Raw genomic sequence first — 26,466 nt, 5'->3', positions numbered from 1 at the left:
GACCAATATGAAATATCTGATTCACAGATGACGACTGACTTGTTGACCAATATGAAATATCTGATTCACAGATGATGACTGACTTGTTGACCAAGATGAAATATCTGATTCACAGATGATGACTGACTTGTTGACCAATATGAAATATCTGATTCACAGATGATGACTGACTTGTTGACCAATATGAAATATCTGATTCACAGATGATGACTGACTTGTTCCTATTGTTGTAACCACAATGCTGTCTTCTGTTCCCTAAATGAGTGGACAGAATAAGACTTGTCACCAAGATTGTACTCACAGAGAGGCAACACAACAGGTGCCACACGTTGAGCAGGATCTGCTAACCCTTCAGGAGCACCTGAGATTTTTGGTGTGGTTCATGCTGCTCAGTGTTTAGTTGGCTAGGATGACTTTTGTTTACTGTTGTTAGTCTTTTTCTCTATTTATATTTTTGCTAAAGCGTTGTCAGTCTCTATTCGTCTTACAAGTTTGAATACCCCATTGGTACCTTTCTCCTCTCTTCTACACTGTGTTTCCTTTTATTTTAGTTATTTGCAGTTTTCTCATTCTCTGAACCAAATGGTACTGTATTTACATAAGAATTATACTACTTGGATTCCAAATAAACAATTTATACTACATGCTGTTTACAAATAGTATATATAATTATACTGTACTACAAAGACTAGTCAGTAAATGTATTGTATAAAAGTTCTTTGCATCTTTTGTAAGATTAATAGTAGGTGTTCTATCATTTTTGGTTAGCCTTTCTGTTTGCAATTAGCAGAAATAGTGGTGTTAATCTATTCAATTAAGGGAAATTTCTTATCATAGAAGATATTGGCTTTATGGTTAGAATCCTTAATTAATTTTACATGAAAATGCACTTTTATACAGACATGGAGGTCCACTGTAATTTTTCTGGTCTGTTATTTGCTCATTTACCATCTCTATGTTTTTGCATTCAACCGTTAGATCAAAATTGCTTATTTAACTTAAATGGAATATATGGTAAAAAAGAAAAAAAATCTATAACGCTTCAAGACAAAATTATTTATCAATGCACAAAATGAGACTTTCAGGTGCACAATAATTAACTAGCATTCATAAATTCGGTAGTGACTTAATTCCTTCATTCAAGTTTTGTAATCACATTAGTTAGATTTTGCTAGTGGTCAAGGATTTATGCAATAGTAATGTTGTCATTAATTTCTGTAGATGAGGTCAATAACATTATAGTTAAAGTAGTAAAATGAGAATGTTCTCAACCTACTAGGGGTACCACAAGATTTATGCATTTTGATTGGTTGCAAGAATACTAATTAACAGAATTTAAATCTAACACAATAAAATAATTGACAAAATTCTTACTAGAAAAATGTACAATTTATATGCTTATATATTTATATAGACTGTGTTAAACCAGCACGACAAGACACAATGAGAGGTCAATACACAGTACTGGTCTTATTCATTCTGTCAGCAGTCTTTATATAGACAAAATTCTTATCCTAATATCCCCTATAGTCATATGACTTTGTCATGAAAATGTAATGCCATTGAAAGCTTTTTTTTTCTAGCTGTCAGCTTTTTCATGTTTATTTAAAACTATTAATTTTACCATCAGTTGATGTTCTTGAGTATAGCTTTTATGTACATTTATTTTTAAGGTTTATAATAAAATTTGATGAAGATACTGGGTGAGGCAATTGACTAATGTTTGTAATGAGGATATTGCTCAGTCATATAATATCATATAATCTATAGTATTTTTCACAATCAATTACTAGATCAAATATTTTTCATGCAAAGATCATGAACTTTAAATTATTAATATTGAAATTTTCATATCTATAATTCGGTCATAAACACTCTTTTGGCAGTGATATTAGAGGTGCGTTTGATTTGTTATCGTTCCATTATTTAATCTTGTTATTGACAAGTATTTGTAGAATTTAATTTGAACTTGTATGGTTAATTAAGAAAAGACATGCGACATAATCTTTAAAATGTACCTTGAAATCAGATAAAAGGGGCAAGGTTTTAATTTATCTGGTAAATACATGTCTAAATTATCTATAATCGTTTAAATGATGAATTTATAGATAAAAGATGTGTACTGTACCAATTAAATTGTGGATATGAACTGCGACTCTTTTTCATAAAAAAAAACATACAATCAATTCTAGTCATAAACTATTTTGTTTAAAGTGCTGCTGTATATACTTACTTTAACATCAAGGCCGTAACTAGGCATCTTATTTAAGTGAGGCAAAATAATTGAGCCGAGCGTAGCGAGGCGAAATTTTTTTTTTTGGGGTTTGAAATGAATGGTGCAAAATCCTGCATTCTAGGCATTTTTAGAGAGTTTGATAATGTTTTGAATTTGGACACTTTTTATATAATTTTTTCATATTTTAAGACTTTTACTAACACCAAATTTTTAACAACTTTATTTAAATATATGTAACACGTGTAAGATAATCATTCAAATATCACTGATTTGAGTCTGCTGCCAGAACATAGAACAAACATCGATTCAGTAGAGTTTTCCAAATTTTTCTATGGCCGGTTCAGTCAAATCGTTTCAGAATCATAATTTGGTCTGCTGATATCCTTATCGCGATGAAGATGGAGCATGGCAAGATTGCGCAATCTCTCGCCTCTCAGGCATGCTCTTTTCCAAGTTTTCAGTTGTTTCAGGGCAGTCTGTGTTTCTAAAGGTAGCACATCATCATCATCAACACAATGATCAATGTCTTCTTCCAATTCCTTCTCCATCAGCAATTCGGTAGCAGCATCGGTAGTAACAGTTTTGTTTGCAAAAGGGAATTAAGCTTTCCTGTAAGCACCATCATACAGTCGCAGTTACAAAATATTAAACTCGCTTTTATGCTGACAAAGAGTAGACAAACTAGGGATATATTGAGATAAGATACATGTATATGATTCTATCTATAGAGTAAGTATATATGGTTACAGGAGAATTGGAATGAAGTTTTTGACGTTTGTACATGTAGTTCCGTAATTTCAAATTATTTCTGGTGGTATTTTAGTTCCAGAATCTATAAATTTAGGGGTTAGGGTTTGGGAGTTTCCGATTCCGAAACCCCGAATATAAAGAAACGAAATTCCGTAGTCCCGAATAAGTAAAGACAAAATCCTGTGTTTAAGGTTCTACCATTCCTCAATAATATCAAATTGGAATATGGGATATTCTTTCAATTTTTAAGGTTAAAGAAACATGGATAAAAACTAATCCATGCATTCATGTTTCACATTATTTATATTTCATTTATCTGTAAAGAGAAAGTTTAAAGTTCGTGAAATGAATACGCAGACAGGACTGCCCCCTTGCGATGCCCAGTACTTGATTTGTCAAAAGTTGGTGAAACGGAGAAATGAATTCGCAGACAGGACTGCCCCCTTCCGAAGACCAGTACTTTATTTGTCAGTCTACTTATCGTTTTTTTTATTGTTCTAATGAAGTTATATGCAATACTCAGACTCTGTTCACAAATCAAAGCCTTAAAGGCTGTAAAAGCAATTGCTGCCATGTTAATGTTTGGGGACTTTTATTTTTCATCCACATATATACAAGAATTAAACCTGACATGAGTGTTGTCTAGTTAAAAGTAAGAAGGTTTTAACTTTATATAAATAAAAGACTTTAGCAGAAAGTCATTTTTAATATGTTTTATATTTCACAAGGAGACAACACGTTTACCAGGCTAAAGTTGGGGTCAAATATACATGTGCTGAAACATATAACTCAAAAAGAAATCATCATGGATTATCCCCTGGTAGTGTTTGTAACTTCCTTGGCAGTAATTTCCTTTATTGATTTAATTTTAACAATTTTCTTTATTAATTTATATTTAACCATTAACACAAATGATTAAGTTAAAACATTTCAACTTTCCAGACGCAAATGTTAAAAAACTGGAAAGAAATAAAATATCTTACAAGACATAAACATGTAAAGAATAAATGTATATTTCAGCTTAATAAAAATATTTTCATAATGTTACTTTGTCATCATTTTTAAAACTAAGTTCCAAACATTATTGCTCAGTTGATATGTGTCCTTCTGATGCGGTACAAGCACAGGCACTTGTTTCTATCCATAGGAAGGTCGATTATCCATATAAATAGTTTTATATGGATAGTCGACCTTCCTATGGATAGAAACAAGTGCATGTGGGTACGAGATAACTACAATTCTCATGCAATCCCGAAAAGGGGGTCATCACAGACAAACATGACATTAAATCGTTATCACTGAACTAGTATATATATTGTATAGGGGCCAGCTGAAGGACGCCTCCGGCTGCGGGAATTTTTCGCTGCATTGAAGACCTGTTGGTGACCTTAATTCTGCTGTTTTATGTTTTTCTATGGTCGGGTTGTTGTCTCTTTGACAAATTCCCCATTTCCATTCTCAATTTTATTATACGAACAAGAACAAACAGCTCTACGTTGCTTTGATATTTATCAATTTTTAGGAAACATTGCGAAAAATGATCTTCAATATTTCGAAAACATGTGAAATAAAATTGCTAACACGGTGGACCGTCGAGTGTCAACAAACGTAGTAGACTTGTTCACTGAAAAGACGAGGATAATGGTTTCATCTGACAAGTCACATTTCTTATGCAAACCCAGTTTTGATCATGATATTTAAAAAGACGTACTTTTTTTCAATCTATGTATTAATAAACTAGAAAATTCCAAATTGTAAATATCTCTTCATCTGGACCGACTTGGCATCTACTACGTTTGGACGGGTCCATTTCATTAGTAAGGTGATCGATAAATATTACGGAGTTTTGACAGAAAAGGAAAACGAACTTATTGTTATGTGTTTTCAACAAGGGTTTCGTTCCGCTAAATTATTTGCGCAAATAAAGTTTGTCTATTTTTAGATTACAGGTAATAATTTGACACTACGCATTAACCTGTGTAGTGATTTTGATTTTACGATAAATGTATGAATGAACGATAATTTTATGAATGAACAAGAGCACCTGACCTCTTAAAGAAACACAAATTAAACATAAAAAAACCGTATTTATTAGGAGATAATTCAGTTAAATTTTCAATACTAAATCAACAACTGAAATGAATCCATATTTTGTTGAAACATCGTACGAACGGCGGAAAACGGAATCGCATTTATAAAAATGTACTTTTTTTCACTCGGACTTCTATGTTATTTGATAGTCAAACGGTTGACCCTTTAAATACAAAAATACATCTACAAGAACATATTCTGAAACTTCTTAAATCCACTAACGTTTTCTTAAAGTTTCAAGCTATGTATTGCATTAGAAAACATACATAGGTGTTAAAGAATGACTGACCAGGAGCCTGTTTAACAAAATACTATGGCTTGATCTGGGCGGAGTCTCTGATCTGGGTCACAAAGATGGCCATACGCGACGGCATAAAAGCAATTGCTTTAAAAAACTAGTTTACTAGAATTATTCCTTCTTTACCTTCAGTGTCGCTTTTCCTTTTTCTGCAAGAGCCTGTTATAACTAAAGATCCATGATGATTATTGTTACTACGTTAATGTAATCGAGAAACATCACCGGTTGAGATGCTGAGTTATATCAAGGAAGAATAGTTTAAAAGGAATGATGACAAGTTATAGAAATTTAAGGTTGAGACAGAACAACAAATGACTATTATATTTATATATATGTATAAAAAAAAAAGATCAGTGTCGAAATTTTAGTGAGGCAATTGCCTCACTTGCCTCAAGGGTAGTTACGGCCTTGAACATATAAGAAGGTATACAGATATTTCAAAAAAGGTTGGCTTAATCAATTTTCATATTTTCATTTGTCAAAAGGTAAATTAGACTTGCGTTTGTAAACTGCAGGATTATTGGCTTTTGATTTACCAGAACTAACAGCATTTTTTAAACAAGGTCCCAGCAATATAGATTTAAATTCAAATGTTGAATGTGTGCCAATTACCTACCTATAACCATGCAAATCAATCTCATTCAAAATATTCTATTAAATAAATTGGAATTGTGGTCGTTTTTGACTTAGATATAGATAATAAGGAGAATTGATGAAGTTTATGCCAAAAAAGGGTTTAAAAAGCTTTTGACCCAGATATTTTGAAGGAAATGAGTATTTTTATTACCAATTTTTAAAAGTTGAAAATTAATTTTTATTGTTTTTGATAGTGTTTGCTCCAACAAAATCTTTTGACACTATTACACAACACTAGAAACCTTGAAACACTAGGTAAATTTAAATTTAAAACTTGTTCTTGACAACAGTTATGTCCCTTGATATTTTTTTCAAATAGCAAAATTCAGGATTCTGATAAAAAAACTGCAGAATCCTGTAAAAAAAAAGTGGTGGAAGAAGCGGAAGAGTAATTCTTTGTTTAATAGATTACCTAATTTTTTATTACAGGAGTTTCAGACAATTTACAAACAGTTCTTTCCAAATGGTGACCCAAGCAAATTTGCAAACTTTGTATTCAATGTTTTTGATGCAAACAAGGTATGTCTTGATATCATATAATTAGATGGGAAGCAACTACACAGCCTTCTACAACCAACAAAATCCATACCAAATAGCATGCTCCCAAAAATGATAAATGTAAAACAATTCAAACAAAAAAACTAACAGCCTGATACTTGCAAAATAATAAACAAAAAACAAATATGATCAACAACAGTAAAGGACAACCACTGAATTACAGGCTCCTGGCTTCGGCATAACATAATGTGGCACAGTTAAATGTGTTTGGGTATGTCACCTTGGGCAAACTTGAGAAAAAATAATAAAAATCAGAGGAAAATGATTGGACTAGTGGGTTGAAACTTGGTATTGTCTGGTTTGTTTCTTCAAAAGAATTACCTATTGTTCTGATAGAAAATAACTCCATATTGGTTTACATAAATAACAAAAAGTTCAAGGCCAATTACCACTGTGCGAAAGATCAAATATCAATCATTTCACATCCAACTTCCAATGAATTTAGTGTAATAAAAGATGTCATTAACAGTTAAAGTAGAATTTATATTCAGTACAGCCTTAAAAGTATTTCATTTCATTTGTTGATTCTATTCATATTTTTAAATTCAACCAAGCACCTGTTCCCTTACCTAATTTTTCTCTTTTCAACAGATCTAGAACTTTCCTTTTTCTTAAAAAAAAATGGCTTAAGTAAAAGTGTCTTTTAGTCTTTGACTACATTTTTCTTGAATTATCATGATTGTATAATTTTTCGGCAAATTTGAAGTAAAAAAGAATCTAATTTTTCCCATGGTAAAAAAACAACTGATTATTCGGACATTAGTATAGCATAACCAATTATACTCATTCATCATTGACGGGTATAAACTGATTAAACAAAAACAGAATATACTCCTTATTTATTTACTTTTCAGGATGGTTATATATCATTCAGAGAATTTATTACTGCTTTGTCCATCACATCCAGGGGTTCTTTAGAGGAGAAACTTGACTGTAAGTATTAGATATACTCCTGAGGGTGTTAGTCAGGGGTTCATTAGAGGAGAAACTTGACTGTAAGTATCAGATATACTCCTGAGGGCGTTAGTCAGAGGTCCATTAGAGGAGAAACTTGACTAAGTATAAGAGATACTTCTGAGGGCATTAGTCAGAGGTTCATTAGAGGAGAAACTTGACTGTAAGTATTAGATATACTTCTGAGGGTATTAGTCAGAGGTTCATTAGAGGAGAAACTTGACTAAGTATTAGATATACCCCTGAGGGTGTTAGTCAGAGGTTCATTAGAGGAAAAACAGACTATAAGGGTTAGATATACTCTTGAGGTCATTTGCCACAGGTTTGTTAGAGGAAATCATGGCACTAGTCAGATGGGCTATATTTGATTTACACCATGCCATTGTGGATTTAATGCAAAATAATTCTGCTTCATGAGTCACAATTTATTGTGTAATCTCATTCATTTGTCCATCCGTCCATTAGTCGACGCCATCACATTCATTGGTTCTTTTGTCCATCTGGACTGACTCTGAATAACTATTCCTAAAACAGCCACAGGATTTCATCAGACTTTTAGAATCTAAAGAACCTAATTGTATAATATACAATGGGATTAAATACAATAAGTTTTTTAAAATTTAAATAATAGATGCAAAATGAATACTTGTATATTATACTTTAAAGGAGATGTCTGAGGCATATGTTAATGAAACAAAACATAAATATAGGAAAGTCATCGCTTTAGGAAGCAATCCACTAAATAGCCTTTTAAAATCTTTTTATGTTCTGTATCTATAGCAGTCTCGTCTTACGTCCTCCTTTGTTATTTGTGAGACATATAAACAATTATAATCTTGATGGTTGATAAGTTGATCTGAAGTAAATTACTAGCACCTTAATTCTTTTAGTATTACTTTCCACCACTGTAAAAATCAGGATAAAGATGGGAGTACAATTAAATGGCCAGGGGTAGACCAGACCTGGAATTGCCCTTGTTATAGACTTATGTGATCTATCAGTTTTGTAAAATTGAGAACAGAAATGGGGAACATGTCAAAGAGACATCAACCCGACCATAGAGCAGATAACAGCCAAAGGCCACAAATGGGTCTTCAATGCAGCGAGAAAATCCCACACTCCAAGGCTTTCTTCAGCTGGCCCCTAAAACAAAAATGTTTAAAGTTCAGTGATAATGGATGTCATACTAAACTCTGAAATATGTAAAAGAAACTATAATACAAAATCATACAAGACTAACAGAGGCTCCTGACTTGGGACAGGCTAAAATATGTGACACTGGGGTTAAACATGTTTTTGAGATCTTAACCCTTCACCTTTTCCCCTTGTAGACAACTCTTGACATCATAAATTGTAAATTGGAGGAAATTATATTTTTATTAAACTTTCAAAAAAAGGACTTGATTTAATCAACTAAACTTATAATGCCAAAAGATCAATGTTTTAATGAATGGAGGTGAAAATGGTTCATTTGCAAAAAAACAAATAATTACCTTCATTTATAACATTTGCCAAGAAAAACCTTATAGAATAAAATCTATAGTTTTAAGTTATAATTATAACTGAAAACAGTACAATATAAAAGAGGCAAAACACATGCTAGCACAAGAATGAATTAAAAAAGGGCATATACAATGAAATATTACATCATTTTCATTAGATAATCGACATGAATCATTTTCCATGTTAAAACTTCATTTATTTGCAGCTTGCTCTTTTAGATTAGTTATTATACTGTGATTATACAAGTAAAAATCGTAGCCGACCATTTTGTATATGACCACAAAATTAGTTGTCTAACACGATCTGATTGCCGACTCTATAGAAACTAACAACTGTTCCCATTACTACATATTTCATAGAATGGAGTGTGGAAATTTCATTTCCTGGATCCATTATTGGTCAGAAAATTAGATTAGGACACTAATATAACTTCCAAGCCCAGGCAAAAACTGTCTGTATACTCACGGTAATAGATTTAAGTGTTGATGGTTTTAGACATTTTATAGAGGTGGCTCTTTATATCAATAAGACACCTTTAGCATATTTAGAACTTATGCTTTTAAAAAAAATGTATATATAAATATGATGAAATAAACTTTTACAAAGTCAAGTAAATGTATGGTTAAAAGAATTTTTTTACATCTTTGGGAGAGAAAAATGAGAAAAAAGTGATTTTTTTTTCTGTGGCATTAACAGGAAGAAATAAAATTTAAGTATAGAAGAACATAACGAAAATATAATAATGAAAAATTAACATTCCCAGAAGAAATCAAAACATTTTGTTTTTGTTGTTTTTGATCATCATAAAAACTTACATAAAAATATAATCTTGCTTTTAACCATTTAATTTGTTGCGAAGATGAGTATTGACGAGATCGTGATGACGAAGTGTCATAAAATCTTCTATTTACACCTGATAACGTTGTCCTTGTTCGTTTCAGCAACCTCATCAATATAATAAAACATCATTATCACCAATGTTTCTCCCCATAATCCTTGCATAGCGTGGAAGATAATTCCAGCTTTAATCAGAAAAAATTAAAAGTCAATCAATAACTTTGTAAAACTAGTTGATTTCTTGAAGGAATTTGTTTTTATCTTGATATTTTCTACGTCAGCTTACAGATAATAAATATTTGTTGCCAAAGGATTAAATTCTTATAAGATGTATTACACTTATTTGCTGTATTTTAATGATTGGTATACAAAGAATTATACAAACAACAGAAGGTTGTGCTTTTTTTGCATGCATTAAACTTCTCATTTTATAGTTTGTAAATTGAAATTTGTGGACAAAGCTTTTACGAATTTATGAAGTTAAAATTTAAGGAATATACTAAAATCAAGAAGGTTTGATATATAACCCTGATAGTGATATTATCTTACAGAATGATCACCATTCATTTCTTGTCAATCCTAATGGTGACATCTTAGTTTAAATGTTTGAGTGTCTTGTATATGATGTTGTTTCAGCATGAAGACTTTGTTCTATTGCTTTATAATGTGCATCATTAGAAGTTTTCAGCAGGATTGTCTTTAAAGAGCCTTCAATTTTTATACACCCGTCGTCCGTCTGTCCGTCCGTCCGTCTGTCTGTCCATTGTCCACACTTCGGACAATAACTCAAAAACACTTTTACCAATTTCCATGAAGCTTAAGTGAATTGTTTATGTCTATTGACGTAAGCTCCCTTTCGTTTTTTTTTAATTTCAGATTTTAAGTTTTGGATTTATGGGGCTTTATTCATAAAAAAGGGGGGATTTTCAACACTTCGGACAATAACTCAAAAAGGCTTTCACCAATGTCCATGAAACTTTGGTGAATTGTTTACATCTATTGATGTAAGCTCCCTTTCAATTTTTATAAATTTCAGATTTTAAGTTTTGGATTTATGGGGCTTTATTCATAAAAAAAGGGGGATTTTCAACACTTCGGACAATAACTCAAAAAGGCTTTCACCAATGTCCATGAAACTTTGGTGAATTGTTTATATCTATTGATGTAAGCTCCCTTTCAATTTTTATAAATTTCAGATTTTACATTTCCGTGTTATGAAATTTTATGCTTGAAAAAGGGGGGATTTTCCAATTTTGGGACAATAACTAACACTTTCACAAAATTTTATGCAACTTTGATAAATTGTTTATATCTATTGACATAAGCTCCCTTTCCATTTTTATAAATTTTAGATTTTACGTTTTCTTAAGTAATGAATTTTTATACTTAAAAAAGGGGGATTTTATGAAACTTTGGTGAATATATTAATGTAACATCCCTTTTCATTTGTATATATATTTCTTGTTGATCATATAAATTCTTTTAAAGCATAAAAGACGAGTTAAAAGAGCAACGGGCGTTTCATGCGCTAAATCGCAGCCCTTTATTCACTTTTAATGGCAGATGGAATGGACCAAACTTTTTGTTTTAAGTGTTGTCTGACTCCTATTAAATTTTTATCAGTGATATTTTTATCGCCGTAGTAGAGGGGGGATAAAGTTTTACCCTTGTGCGTACATATGTATATCCCAAGTGTTTTTCCTTTCTGTAACTTTACGTTTGCCTCATCCAAATGCTATGAAACTTATTCAAAGTGCTTATTTCCACAAAAAACATATCAAGTGTGCATATTGGTGGTGTCACTATAACTGTTTTAGAGTTATGCCCCTTTACAAATGGAAAATTTGCTTTTTTTTTTGTTTCTGTTCTCTTTTTGTTTTAATGGCTATTTTCCTTGAGCAGTTTCAATAATGTTGGCTTATGTCACGTTATCATCAGATTCACTCTGGGAGAAAAAAATCACAAAATTTAAGGCAAAATTTCTAGAAAATCACTATAAATTTGATCATAAGGAATTTTCAGTTTTCACTTCATTTAATTTTCTTTATTGCATAAAAAAAATCAGAGACATGAATTCAAAACAAAAACTTTGACACAAACAATTAGTTTGCAATTTCTCTCTTTTCAAATATGAATTCAAAAATAAATATAAAACAAAACCAATGTTGTTTGTATCCAATGAATTACACAGCACTATACTTCGGTCTTGTTTTTTATATTACCAATTGCACTATGTTTGAAATCTCAAAAGATTCTATTAATATGTTTATATTGACTATGTCATTATAACAGATATTTAGCCACTGGTAAAATTATGTACATCTTAAAATACAAATAAGTACAGACATTTCATAATAGATTTTTCTTCCAATTCAAACAGAAAATGTAATTGACCGCCTCAGGACTGCAACAGAGATTTTCAGCCTAATACTCTGTATGCTTTGTTCTACAGATTTCTCAGGGTTTTTTTCTCAAGAAAATAGACATCATTATTTTTCAGTGAGATGAATTTGGGCGTATTTTTCTATGAAATATGTTTAACATGGTTTTAAGTGTTTCTATTCTTAAGCAAAGTAAAAAGAACAAAATGCAAACATATAATAGAGTGACATAGATTTAATTACAAAAAAAGAAATAATACATTATGGATGGCTGTCTTAAAGACCAGTGCCAAAAAAAAATGCATTTTCACTAGGACAAGAACAAGTTAGTTTGGTATGAACTCTGCTTTGTACTAGACTGACACAGGGAGCTTAATTTTTAATTTATTAAGTCCACAAGATAACAGTCTGTTAAAGAAGACATGTCATTCTACCCAGACACATTATTGTGACTCTGAACTGACCAGTTTTTGTCCTTATCTCAATATTCTGCTTGCTGAGAGAAGCAGCAAATACCAATTTTATAGTCTTTGGTTTGACTTAAACTGAGGCAAACATGCTACCATGAGACCTGAGATGGTTATGAATCAAAAAGATGTGGAGTATATGTATATGAGACAGCCAACAACAAAATAACTCAAAAAGATCTAAGGGGCAACAATACAGCCTTCAACATTTAAGATGTTTTATGACAGTTATGTCTATAAAAGTTGAGAAAGAAATTGTGTATTTTGCAGGGGCTTTCAGTTTGTATGACCTTGACAATGATGGTTATATTACGAAGGACGAGATGGTGAACATTGTTGATGCTATATATAGTATGGTTGGTAATTTGATAGATCTTCCAGAAGAGGAGGACACACCACTAAAACGTGTGGAGAAGATTTTTGCTCAGATGGATGTGGTATGTATAGAATAGAAATAAAACCTGCTTTGGTCATTTTATGAAAATCAAGACGCCAACTTGGGCAATGTATGAAAGTGGAGGAAATGGGAAGGGCATACCCCTTGTGTCATTCAAAAAAGATGCTGTACCAAATATAGACAACTTTCATCAAAGTTAAACTTGTTTTTATTTTATCATGATATTTTTCGGTCAAAGAATTGATTTATCAAATTAAATTTTATTTTAGACTTCCAATAAGTTTTTAAAAAGACAACACTATAGGGTTATTGCATAAATATTGGGGAATATTGTCACGAGTAGAATTTTATATTGCACGAGCTTGCGATTGCAATATATGTTCTATGAGGGACAATAGTCCCCAATATTCATGCAATAACCCTTTTATTGTATAGCAATATAATATTTGAAAGAAAAACTGGTTTTAGCTAAGATTTTGTCGTTGATGACTTCATGAATTTTGAAGATATATTGCTATGCAATAATATAAGTTATATGGTTCGCTACTGACCCCCTATGGATCCATAGAGGGTAAGTAAAATCCATAGGGGTGAGGCGGAAGGCCAAATCGGCTATGGATTTTATTCACCCTCTATTGATCCATAGGTGGTCAGTAGCGAACCGTATAAAGAATTTATCACACACAGGACTTTTCCTGCTGCGTTTTGTATAAAAAAATAAACCATGAAACACAACACCATTTACAATTAACGTCACCATTAACAATAGATGTGATGTCATGAACCTCCTATGAAATTTACTAACCACCTACGGTCTCATAGAGTCACCACATGACGGCGTTGAACCAATCACAACATGATAATTTACCTGCGGTGCAATAAATTTATATATCTAGAACTTTTTGATATCTTTTTTTTTGTTTTGAAAACCACATTTAGTGACAAAATACTATGTTAAATATAGTAAACATTGTTTTTAGTCTACTTCAAGATAAGAGATGCGGAAGCAAGACTTATCTGAATTATTTCCCTGCTTTGGTGGCGCTGTCTTATGTTAAGTTTGGTGTTGCATGTTACACAGAGGAGATGTATCTCTCCATTGAAAGTTTATTATTTATAAATAGTAATGTGATGGCAAAATAAGTGTAGCTCTAAAAGCCTATATCAATAATGTTGCCAAATTTTCAATAAATCTGACATAATTCCATTCTCAAGTCTGGTCTTTGATTGATTATGGTATATCCCTGACAAGGTTAAATTACTAATGATCCATTACATTAAGTTGTCTAATGATGTACAGACCATTAGATGATTTCTATACAGTTAGAATTATCGTTGTCACCAATAACGTCCTCTGTGTAATCGATGTTATTACCGTAAGGGGACATCTATAAGTTCTGTATTATATATTTATCATAAACTAGTTCCAGTTATCAATTATAGACAGTTGCAATTTCACAATATTTTTTTAACGTGTTGTGTTTCACTTATTCTCCTAAGATATCAAAATAAAGAGATATTGTATGATTGCCTCTGAGACAACTATCCTTAGACTAGAGACCGATCAACCAAGGGACAAAGATGTAAACAATTAAGGTCATCTTTCAAGTTTTTTTTTCTTTTTATTAATGTCTGTACTTGCAACAAAATGGAAAATGGTTATTTTTTGACAAGCTTTAAATATCTATGCACTATGATTGCACATGCATTTCTTTTACTTTTTTGCTAAAAAAATGTTATGCCCTCATCCCCTTGGGTGAGGCATTAAGTCATACTTTCTGTTCACACGTACTTCCCAATTTTTCCCCAATTCTTTAAGATGGCTAGGGCGTCTTAATTAAAGTTGATAGAATTTTTTGATAACTTGTGAAAATGAAGTTTTTGTCAGGCTTTTTTCAAAAATATATATTAAAAAGTATGAGTTACCGGACTTTTTTTCACGCTACAGGTTATGCAAAATTGTCAGATTTTGTATAAATTATATATATCCATGGAAAATCAAATTTTGTGTGATAAAAAGAAAACATACTATCAGAACTTTAAGATAAAATGTGAGAAGATTGCTCTTATAATATGCTTTCAGATTAGAAAAAGAAAAAATAGGGTCACCCAACTTGTTTTCTTGCTACATATCAAAATAAGTAAATTCATAACACTTTCTGTTATAAAAATTACTATATCTGAGTTATCTCCCCTTATTTGGCAAAGTTGAAAAAAATCTAATTAAACACAAACAAGGTGTTTTTGAGAAGTTACAGCTGTAACTATGATAAAACACACAATTTTCTATATTTATATCAAAAGTCTTTTACATAAATTATATACAACTCTCAAAATTTGCACATTTCATCAAATATCGTGACCAAAATTATTTGCTTCTTCAAAATCCAAGATGGAAGAAGACACCAGAGCCATCATAACTTTATTAGTTTGACTCAACCAAACGCTTTTAAACTTGTACTCAGTGCTAATTACCACTCAACACAGATCAAGTTTGATACTCTTGCACATCAGAACAATGCAAAAACTTGAATTTTCCAATTTCATGTCCTGTTGCCATGGTAACCATTGTTCATAGAAACAAAAAAATGCTTTCATTTGATTGTCTTGTGAAACTTTATTATTCTGTGAAAATTTAACAAAGAATATGACAATATGTGTCTCACTCTGTACACTGATTTTTTAAAGATATACAAAGAACTGCTGTTGGTCACTGTGGTGTTAGGAGTCATAAAAACGTTTTTCCATCAAAAAATAGTCTGGTGACCCATATTTTTTTTATTTTTGTTTCAAAGCTCATTGTTTTGACCATCTTATGTCAAATTAAAAAAAATATTCATTGGACCATTTTTGGGGAAATTTAAAAATAGAAATCTGTGTTTTTTGTGTGGAGCAGTGTTGACAAAATTTAATAAATATGAATAAAACTGCCATTATTTGGGTTTTATTTATATTTTTAATAATAATTTTGTAATAAATGAAGAACAATTAAACCTTTCAAAATACTTTCAAAGCCTTGAAAAAAATCCAGAGTTAATACATCAGGTATGTATTTATGCCTACACGTGATGTACCAACTTTGGTGACCGTTACCATGGAAACAAGTCTGGTGACATACTATTTTTAACTCAAATTTTTATAGAGGCCATTGCATAGTATATGTATGCAAATTTTAAGAAAAATTCATTGGTAAAAAATATTGCTATATCTGTAGGGATCCACCTTAAACTCAGATCGAATTTGAATTTTGGAGAAGTCATTTTTTACTGATTGGAGTTATCACCGTGTAGAACGCCACTTGCGGGGTGTCGGCTATGTTTGACATGGGGTGGCAATTTTGAAGCGACGAAAAAGTAACAAGGTAAGTTCAAGCATCAAAATTTCTTATTTCTAGAACTCTCAGTACCATATAATGTATTGCACGGAAGGAACCGCAACATAATATATTTCCTGAAAGCAGAAGCAGTCGTTTTCAGTGCTCAGTTTTCTCAAACACCTCGCCCTAGTTTTCCGTGTTGCAGATTTTGAGGCTTTATATGCAAATTTCGGTATAAAAAACTACTTTACACAGCCATCCCCCGTATCGTTTATATAGAATTGTATTCCTGTCATTGACTTATACCAAATACCAGTTTCTTAGTTAAAATTAATTGGTTTTAAAACTGTTATTCATCAAAATATAAAGTGTCGCTCTGGGTGTCAGATTTTGCGTCGCAAGGGGTAGAGGCTTGTCATAAAAAAAGAATACATTTTCTTATAAATCGATCTCTATCTGATACTTTTTAAATTCAAACACACCTACACAAATATGAACATAAATGTAACAGAAATTTAACCTAGAAAAACACAGGTTACATCAAATTCTTCAAATTTTATTCATTTCCGGTTCATTTAGAGATATGTATATAGTCAGAGTAGACCTTCAAAGTAGATATGAGATGATAGATGTGTAACAGAAAACGGATAGTTCTAGCTTGGCGATTACGAACGAAATAACTGTCTTAAATCATTTTTTCTTGTAAACCTGTTCCCTTGTATATTTGTGTACAAGTCGTTGTTTTCTCATTGACAATTGTAGTATCATCGTCTTCAGGATTACTTGAAGTTGTGTTGTCATTCGCTGAAAAAGATGCCGGTGAGTGTTTCATTGAAGAGAGTGTTCTAATTCTTTTAAGAGTAATTGATTTTTGCGGCGTGCACGAGTGCTTTTTAGATGAACCTGGTGATGAACTATGATGCATTTTGGCTGGTGGAGGCTTCGGGCATATCTTATATTGAGGACTATTTTGTGATGTTTTGGTTTATTGAGCCATAGCCTTGACTTTTTTACCATGATAGTGACTGAAAAGGAAAAGAAATCGTTTACCAGCTTGAAAACTAAATATTTTAAGCCATTGTTTTACTATGAATGAAATCAAAAGCACATGTTTTCGAAAAACTAAGGATTTTCTTAACCCAGGCATAGATTACCTTAGATATATTTGGCACAACTTTTTGGAATTTTGGATCCTCAATGCTCTTCAACTTTGTACTTGTTTGGCTTTATAAATATTTTGATATGAGCGTCACTGATGAGTCTTATGTAGACGAAACGCGCGTCTGGCGTACTAAATTATAATCCTGGTACCTTTGATAACTATTATAAGACCAAAAACAGGCAAAATGAAAAACCCTTATTTTGTCATGGTAAAGTAGATGTGAATGAAATCAAAAGCATAGATTTTATAAGACCAAAAACAGGCAAAATGAAAAATCCTTGTTTTGTCATGGTAAAGTAGATGTGTTTGAAATAAAATGTATCATATGAAGACTAATATTATTTTTTATGACAAGCCTCTACCCCTTGCGACGCAAAATCTGAGACCCTGAGCGACACTTTATATTTTGACGAATAACAGTTTTAAAACCAATTAATTTTAACTAAGAAACTGGTATTTGGTATAAGTCAATGAGAGGAATACAATTCTATATAAATGATACGGGGGATGGCTGTGTAAAGTAGTTTTTTATACCGAAATTTGCATATAAAGCCTCAGAATCTGCAACACGGAAAACTAGGGCGAGGTGTTTGAGAAAACTGAGCACTGAAAACGACTGCTTCTGCTTTCAGGAAATAAATTATGTTGCGGTTCCTTCCGTGCAATACATTATATGGTACTGAGAGTTCTAGAAATAAGAAATTTTGATGCTTGAACTTACCTTGTTACTTTTTTGTCGCTTCAAAATTGCCACCCCATGTCAAACATAGCCGACACCCCGCATGTGGCGTTCTACACGGTGGTTATGCTCCTTTACAAATGGAAAACAATGCTCAATTTGTTGTTACCTTTCTCTGGCCCAAGACCCCAATTAATGACCCCACTTTTCGTTGTCCGCCAATATAGTTCCTTTAATTAGAGTGTATTTTTCCTTTTTTTTTTCATTCCCTTCCTCACTCATTTCTTAGATTGTTTTGGGTGGAAATGAAAGAAGGGAGGTGAAATAAATTTTTGGATGTCGTATTTAAACTGATTTTGATATGGAATGAGTGATTAGGCCAAGTACAAAAAGGTAATATTTACAGATTTTGGAACATCTCTTGACTTGTCAATAGGGGTATGGATGTGTATTGGCTAAATTTGTAAAAGTGATTGCTTCAATCTTTCTGAATTTTTTATATATATTTGGACTAGTACTATACATTACACACATAAAAATTTTGACAAAGGTGCATGGTGCAATTTTTTTAATGATACAAAATGTTTTAAAGAACTGATAGAGGAATTAATTGTGGTCTGTGGCCCTCTAACTAAATAAGGGCATACGATACAGTTACAGGGGAGGTAATGACGTTGCTAACATAAATTGTTATTTTCGCAATTTCAAACTATGACTTATCTGGATGAGATTCAGTTTTCAGATTTTTATCATTCAAACTTATTTAACTTGAAAACAAGTTTATGGACCCCACTTTTTTAAAATGCTATTTGGTTTGATTACGCGAGAGATTATTTGTACCAATTTTCATGAAAACGTAAATAGGGCAATTTTTTAAAATTTGATAAATATACAGCAAAAAATGCTGTTTTTTTCTACATTCATGAACATTTGATAAATATGAGTTATTTGTGAATAGAAAATATAAGAATTTTTAGGATATGCTTATAGAATACAGAAATTACAAATTATTTAACAAAAAACAATTTGTTTATCTTTTAAAGCAAAAAAGTTTCGAAAGGGAAAAGAAGGCCACAAATCTGAATTTTGAGCAAATATGCAAAATTTTGACCTTGCTTTACTCAAAAAGAAGCACATGAAGGTATTTTTTTTATTACATATTTGATTTTATCAGGTAAAAAATAGTCTATATGGAAATTTTTATCAACATGTAAATACGGGATCAAAACTGTATGGTATGCCCTTAAGTTTAAATCATATGATGTGGTCCATACAAAAACCACTTTTGTTCAGGAAAGGAATTATTATAATGTCTGTTTGAGGACTTCTATCATGTTAATAAAAAAATAGCTCTCAAAAAGCAAAGATTAATATTACATACACTGGTTATATGATCATGTGAATTCACACTGAAATTTTTTAATTTAATCACAATTTATCACTTTTAAAATTTGAAAATGCATGCCAGAACTTTAAGGTTATTGTTTTCCTGTATTTTATTTTTCATTGTTTTTTCATTAAGCCCCATTTTTATGCCCCATTTATGGGCATTATGTTATCTGGTCTGTGTGTCTGTTCGTCTGTCTGTTCGTCCGTCATACCGTTCGCCCCGCTTCAGGTTAAAGTTTGTGGTCAAGGTAGTTTTTGATGAAGTTAGAGTCCAATCAACTTGAAACTTAGTACACATGTTCCTTATGATATGATCTTTTTAATTTTAATGTCAAATTAGAGTTTTTACCCCATTTTCACGTTCCACTGAACATAGAAAATGATAGTTTAGAGGGGGCAACCTTGTACTGGGGACAGATTCTTGTTTAAGTATGAATTAATTGGAGAATTTAAGTATATGCAAGGGGGGACAACTACAAGAAGATATATAACCAAACTTGTTTGTTTTGCCTTTCAGAATAAAGAGGGACAACTACAAGAAGATATATAACCAAACTTGTTTGTTTTGCCTTTCAGAATAAAGATGGTAGATTAACTAAAGATGAGTTTAGAGAAGGTTCTAAATCTGATCCTTGGATAGTTGAAGCTTTATCAGCTCCTCACAGATAACAAAGAGTTGCCATTAGAGTTATTATGCTCACTCTTCAGAGCATCAGCTTGAATTTTCTTCAGACATAAGATATTTTTGCAGACATTAAATGCAGCACATAGAGAATTGATGTTGATCTTTTTGGAAGCTTGCTGTCAAAGACATGAGGTTTTATTAAGATAAACAGAAATGTATTGTTGATTATTTTTTATGCTATAAAACTGCTGTTTCACCAGGGATGTAAAATGGAGAAAGTTTTGTGTTGTCATGGTAAAGTTTGCTTCATCATTTTACTATTGTAAAATGGCTTCCAGTCTAGTAAATAGTACAGCTATGTTATATGATAAAAATATGGTTACATCAAATTTCTTTGGTCTTGTCTTCATTTAGTACTGTCCACCTGTTTATGCTCATACTCTTTCACTTCTCTTAAACACCTGACACATACATATCTATTAAACATGTGACTCATTCACAACTTTTTATACGACCGCATAAATTTTAATTTTTTGGTCATATATTGCTATCACGTTGGCGTCGTCGTCGTCGTCGTCCGAATACTTTTAGTTTTCGCACTCTAACTTTAGTAAAAGTGAATGGAAATCAATGAAATTTTAACACAAGGTTTATGACCACAAAAGGAAGGTTGGGATTGATTTTGGGAGTTTTGGTCCCAACATTTTAGGAATTAGGGGCCAAAAAGGGCCCAAATAAGCATTTTCTTGGTTTTCGCACTATAACTTTAGTTTAAGTGAATAGAAATCTATGAAATTTTGACACAAGGTTTATGACCAGAAAAGGAAGGTTGGGAATGATTTTGGGAGTATTGGTTCCAACAGTTTAGGAATTAAGGGCCAAAAAAGGGCCCAAATAAGCATTATTCTTGGTTTTCGCACAATAACTTTAGTATAAACAAATAGAAATCAATGAAATTTTAACACAAGGTTTATGACCACAAAAGGAAGGTTGGGATTGATTTTTGGAATTGAGGTCACAACAGTTTATGAATTAGGGGTCAAAAAGGGGCCCAAATAAGCATTATTTTTGGTTTTTGCACCATAACTTTGGTATAAGTAAATAGAAATCTATGAAATTTAAACACAAGGTTTATGACCATAAAAGGAAGGTTGGGTTTGATTTTGGGAGTTTTGGTCCTAACAGTTTAGGAATAAAGGGCCCAAAGGGTCCAAAATTGAACTTTGTGTGATTTCATCAAAAATTGAATAATTGGGGTTCTTTGATATGCCGAATCTAACTATGTATGTAGATTCTTAATTTTTGGTCCTGTTTTCAAATTGGTCTACATTAAGGTCCAAAGGGTCCAAAATTAAACTTAGTTTGATTTTAACAAAAATTGAATCCTTGGGGTTCTTTGATATGCTGAATTTTAAAATGTACTTAGATTTTTAATTATTGGCGTAGTTTTCAAGTTGGTCCAAATGGGGGTCCAAAATTAAACTTTGTTTGATTTCATCAAAAATTGAATAAATGGGTTCTTTGATATTCCAAATCTAACTGTGTATGTAGATTCTTAATTTTTGGTCCAGTTTTCAAATTGGTCTACATTAAGGTCCAAAGGGTCCAAAATTAAACTAAGTTTGATTTTAACAAAAATTAAATTCTTGGGCTTATTTGATATGCTTTATCTAAATATGTACTTTGATTTTTGATTATGGGCCCAGTTTTCAAGTTGGTCCAAATCAGGATTCCATATCAAGTATTGTGCAATAGCAAGAAATTTTCAATTACACAGTATTGCACAATAGCAAGAAATATCTAATTGCACAATATTGTGCAATAGCAATTAATTTTCAATTGGAGTTATCTTTCTTTGTATAGAATATGATGTCATTTTCTCTTTTTATTTGCCAATAACTTTATGTAAATAACTTGGAAATTTGCCAATATAAAATGTTGCTGATGAAGCTTTTTTTCCTTATCTTATCTAAAATGTTTTTAGATAATGTATGTTGGACATTTGCCAGACATGACTATGATGTCATTTTCTATTTTTATTTCCCAATAACTTTATGTAAATAACTTCATTGGAAATTTGCCAATATAAAATGTTGCTGATGAAGTTTTTTTTATTGTTTTATACAATAAACAATGTATATTCACTTTTACTACCAACCAATCTTTACCATTCAGTGATAACAAGCACTTTATTTTACATTGTAATATTTTATGATGTATTTAAAAGAGTAGTTATTGTTGCAAACTCCATTAGAAATTTAAATTGATATCAGTTTTGGAAAAAGGGAAACAGGGATGTGAAAAAAAGGGGGGTGTTTAAATTTTTCTCATTTCAGATTTCATAAATAAAAAGAAAATTTCTTCAAACATTTTTTTGAGAGGATTAATATTCAACAGCATAGTGAAATGCTCAAAGGCAAAAAAAAAATTTTTTAAGTCCATTAGACCACATTCATTCTGTGTCAGAAACCTATGCTGTGTCAACTATTTAATTTTAGATTTAAAAAGTTTGAAGAAGAAATCTTTAATTGATTTGTAAAATCTTGACATTTGTTTTGTGTAAAAAAAAAACATGTAATGTCAAAAATTTGATCACAATCCAAATTCAGAGCTGTATCACGCTTGAATGTTTTGTCCATACTTGCCCCAACTGTTCAGGGTTCGACCTCTGTGGTCGTATAAAGCTGCGCCCTACAGAGCACCTGGTTAACACCTATTAAAATCATTCACATCTATTGAACACCTAACTCATGTCCATCTATAGAACACCTAACTCATGCAAACCTATTGAACACCTAACTCATGCACATCTATAAAACACCTAACTCATGCACACCTATTGAACACCTAACTCATGCACATCTATAAAAAACACCTAACTCATGCACACCTATTGAATACCTATCTCATGCACACCTATTAAACACCTAACGCATGCACATCTATAAAAAACACCTAACTCATGCACATCTATAAAACACCTAACTGTTGCACACCTATTGAACGCCTAACTCATGCACATCTATAAAAAAACACCTAACTCATGCACACCTATTGAACACCTAACTCATGTCCATCTAGAGAACACCTAACTCATGCACATCTGTAAAAAACACCTAACTCATGCATACCTATTGAACACCTAACTCATGCACACCTATTGAACACCTAACTCATGCACATCTATAAAAACACCCAACTCATGCACACCTATTGAACACCTAACTCATGCACATCTATAAAAAACACGTAACTCATGCACACCTATTGAACACCTAACTCATGCACACCTATTAAACACCTAACTCGTGCACATCTATAAAAAACACCTAACTCTTTTACGTCTATAAAACACCTAACTCTTGCACACCTAATGAAGACCTAACTTATGCACATCTATTGAACACCTGACTAGTGTACATCTATTGAACACATGATGCATGCACATCTATTGGACATGTAACTCATGCATGTCTATTAAACACATATATTTTTATATCTATTTGACTAATGCTTATCTATTGAACACCTGACTCATGCACCTCTACCAAACACAACTCATGTATATCTATTTACACCTAACACATAAACATCTTAACACTTGATTCATACACAACTATTGATTACCTAACTCATGCACATCTATTTAACAAACACCTAACTCATGCACATCTATAGAACACCTAGCTCATGTACATCTATTGAACACCTGACTCCTAACATCTATTGAACACCTAACTCATGCACACCTATTAAACACCTAACTCATGCACATCTATTGTACACCTAACTCATGCACATCTATTTAACAAACACCTAACTCATGCACATCTATAGAACACCTAGCTCGTGCACATCTATTGAACACCTGACTCATGCACATCTAATAAACATATGACTCTAGCACATCTGCTTATTTGATTCTTATGGGTTAGTCTTGTGTGCTTTATAATTAAAAAATTTACTGACCTAGTACACATTTTTGTTTAGAGCCAGCTTAAGTCCACTTCTGAGTGCAGGATTTTCTCTCTGTATTGAAGACTCATTATCATCTAAGATTGATTGTACCATGTCTGGTTCTTTAATTTGCATAGATTGTATAAAATATGGAAATAAATTAGATCTGTTATTAATATAAGTTCACTGGTCTTGTGTGAAGTGTGAAATATGCAAAATTCATACTTTAGTACATTTAACTGTTTTATAAATAAAAAAAAGTTATCCAATCTTCAGATAGATGTTCACTGCTGAAATATATCAAAATTGCCATCTTTGATAGCATATATAAATGATCATAAATATAAGAAGATTTAGAAGAGTGCCAATGAGACAACTCTCCATCCAAGTCACAATTTGTAAAAGTAAATCATTATAGGTCAAATGCTTAATTTATTAGTTTAAATATTGGCAAGGAGGAAGATCTGAGAATTTATTGTTTTCTTGGAAACTTGACATTGTAGATAACTTTTGTAGATTTTGTATAAGATTCATTATTATAAAGTATAGTATAATTGACCAGAGAGGATATATTTTACACAGTTGGGCCATTCAGGGGAAAAGAAAAGTTAATACAAATTAAAAGCTTTTTGTGAAATATAAAAAAAAATGAATGGCCCAATTTTTCTGATTTTTTCTGAAGGTCATCAAAATTAACACCTCAAAAATATTTTCAATAAGTTTTTGTTGTTTTTCTCACCAAAGAATAATTTTTCCTTTGACATTTATGGGTAAGAATTTTTTTCAAGAACAATTCATAAAAAAAGTAGTTAAGTTCAGATATTTTTTAATTAAACTTAAAAATCTTTCAGAATTTTTTTATTTAGTACATATCTGTCAATGAGGATAACAATAAGATAGAAAGTTGAAAAACTTTGAGTTTGTGTATATTTTATGTATGCTTTCAATATATGAATCATATCTCACCCTCAAGTTTCTGATATAAACCTAGATGGATTTCTATATATTATTTCACTTAAAATTGCATAAAATATTTTATCTGAATCTTAGCATAGTCTTTTGTTCACTGCATATTTTCAATTTTACATATATTGTATGTCTAATAAAATTTTTGATCTCTATTTTTCTCAACAGTTTCATTTGTCTTGACAAATTTAGCAAAAAAAGCAATGAACCTGTAACATATGATACAGATACCACACTAAACTACATTTAGCAAGTTGTACATATACTAAGTCATGATTGTTAATTCAGGGATGTTAAACATCCAGTGGCAAATATTACAGTGACCCTGTGGAACCTTGAAGTAACAAACTGATTTAATTTGTATCCTGCATCAGTATTTGTTAATGCACTGCCTATCTATGAGTATCTATCAAAATTATAGAAAGCAAAAGACTGATTGAAAGTGAAAATCTAACAACAAATGAAATTTTAAGATTTTGCAATTACAAATTGATAAATTAAATAGTTATCAAAATTGCATAAACATTCAATGTTTTAATATTCTAATGAGAGGTAGATTTGACCAAACAAAAATTAACAAAAAGACAACCAAGTCCACAAACTAATGTATAGAAAACAAGAGATCAGGCAACATAAGTTAAGTTTTTTTGTAATGTTTATTTCTCTCTTATGAGTAACAGGATAATTTTATTTGGTATGTGGGTACCTTCCAAGGTGCATGGCTGTCAAACAATTTTCACTTGACCCTGGATTGTAAAGTGTACATGTTCAACTGGCAGGTGTCTTTTGATCTTGACTTCATTTTCATGGTTCAGTGGTTATAGTTGACTTCATTTTCATGGTTCAGTGGTTATAGTTAATAAAATTGAGAATGGAAATGGGGAATGTGTCAAAGAGACAACAACCCGACCAAAATAAAAAAACAACAGCAGAAGGTCACCAACAGGTCTTCAATGTAGCGAGAAATTCCCGCACCCGGAGGCGTCCTTCAGCTGGCCCCTAAACAAATATATACTAGTTCAGTGATAATGAACGCCATACTAATTTCCAAATTGTACACAAGAAACTAAAATTTAAATAATACAAGACTAACAAAGGCCAGAGGCTACTGACTTGGGACAGGTGCAAAAATGCGGCGGGGTTAAACATGTTTGTGAGATCTCAACCCTCCCCCTATACCTCTAACCAGTGTAGAAAAGTAAAAGCATAACAATACGCACATTAAAATTCAGTTCAAGAGAAGTCCGAGTCTGATGTCAGAAGA

General features: G+C 31.7%; 1 protein-coding gene across 2 annotated transcripts in view; it reads left to right on the top strand.

The window, feature by feature from the left end:
- The window catches only part of LOC143063342 (neuronal calcium sensor 1-like), a 64,953-nt gene extending 42,813 nt beyond the window's left edge, over window positions 1–22,140 (top strand). Inside the window, exons 4-8 of one of the 2 annotated variants that reach the window (XM_076235443.1) lie at window positions 6,441–6,530; window positions 7,424–7,478; window positions 7,663–7,686; window positions 12,982–13,148; window positions 20,231–22,140. In XM_076235443.1, the coding sequence (XP_076091558.1) occupies window positions 6,441–6,530; window positions 7,424–7,478; window positions 7,663–7,686; window positions 12,982–13,148; window positions 20,231–20,323 (429 nt within the window). In that variant the 3' untranslated portion in view covers window positions 20,324–22,140. Of the gene's footprint in view, window positions 1–6,440; window positions 6,531–7,423; window positions 7,503–7,662; window positions 7,687–12,981; window positions 13,149–20,230 lie in introns of both variants that reach the window. The other variant, XM_076235444.1, reaches the window with a different exon arrangement.
- The last annotated feature ends 4,326 nt before the right edge of the window (window positions 22,141–26,466 follow it).

The sequence above is a fragment of the Mytilus galloprovincialis genome, chromosome 2 (genome assembly GCF_965363235.1).
Source record: "Mytilus galloprovincialis chromosome 2, xbMytGall1.hap1.1, whole genome shotgun sequence".
Lineage (NCBI taxonomy): Eukaryota > Metazoa > Mollusca > Bivalvia > Mytilida > Mytilidae > Mytilus > Mytilus galloprovincialis.
Note: the sequence above shows the minus strand (reverse complement) of the source record. Positions and strands in the feature narration are given on the sequence as shown.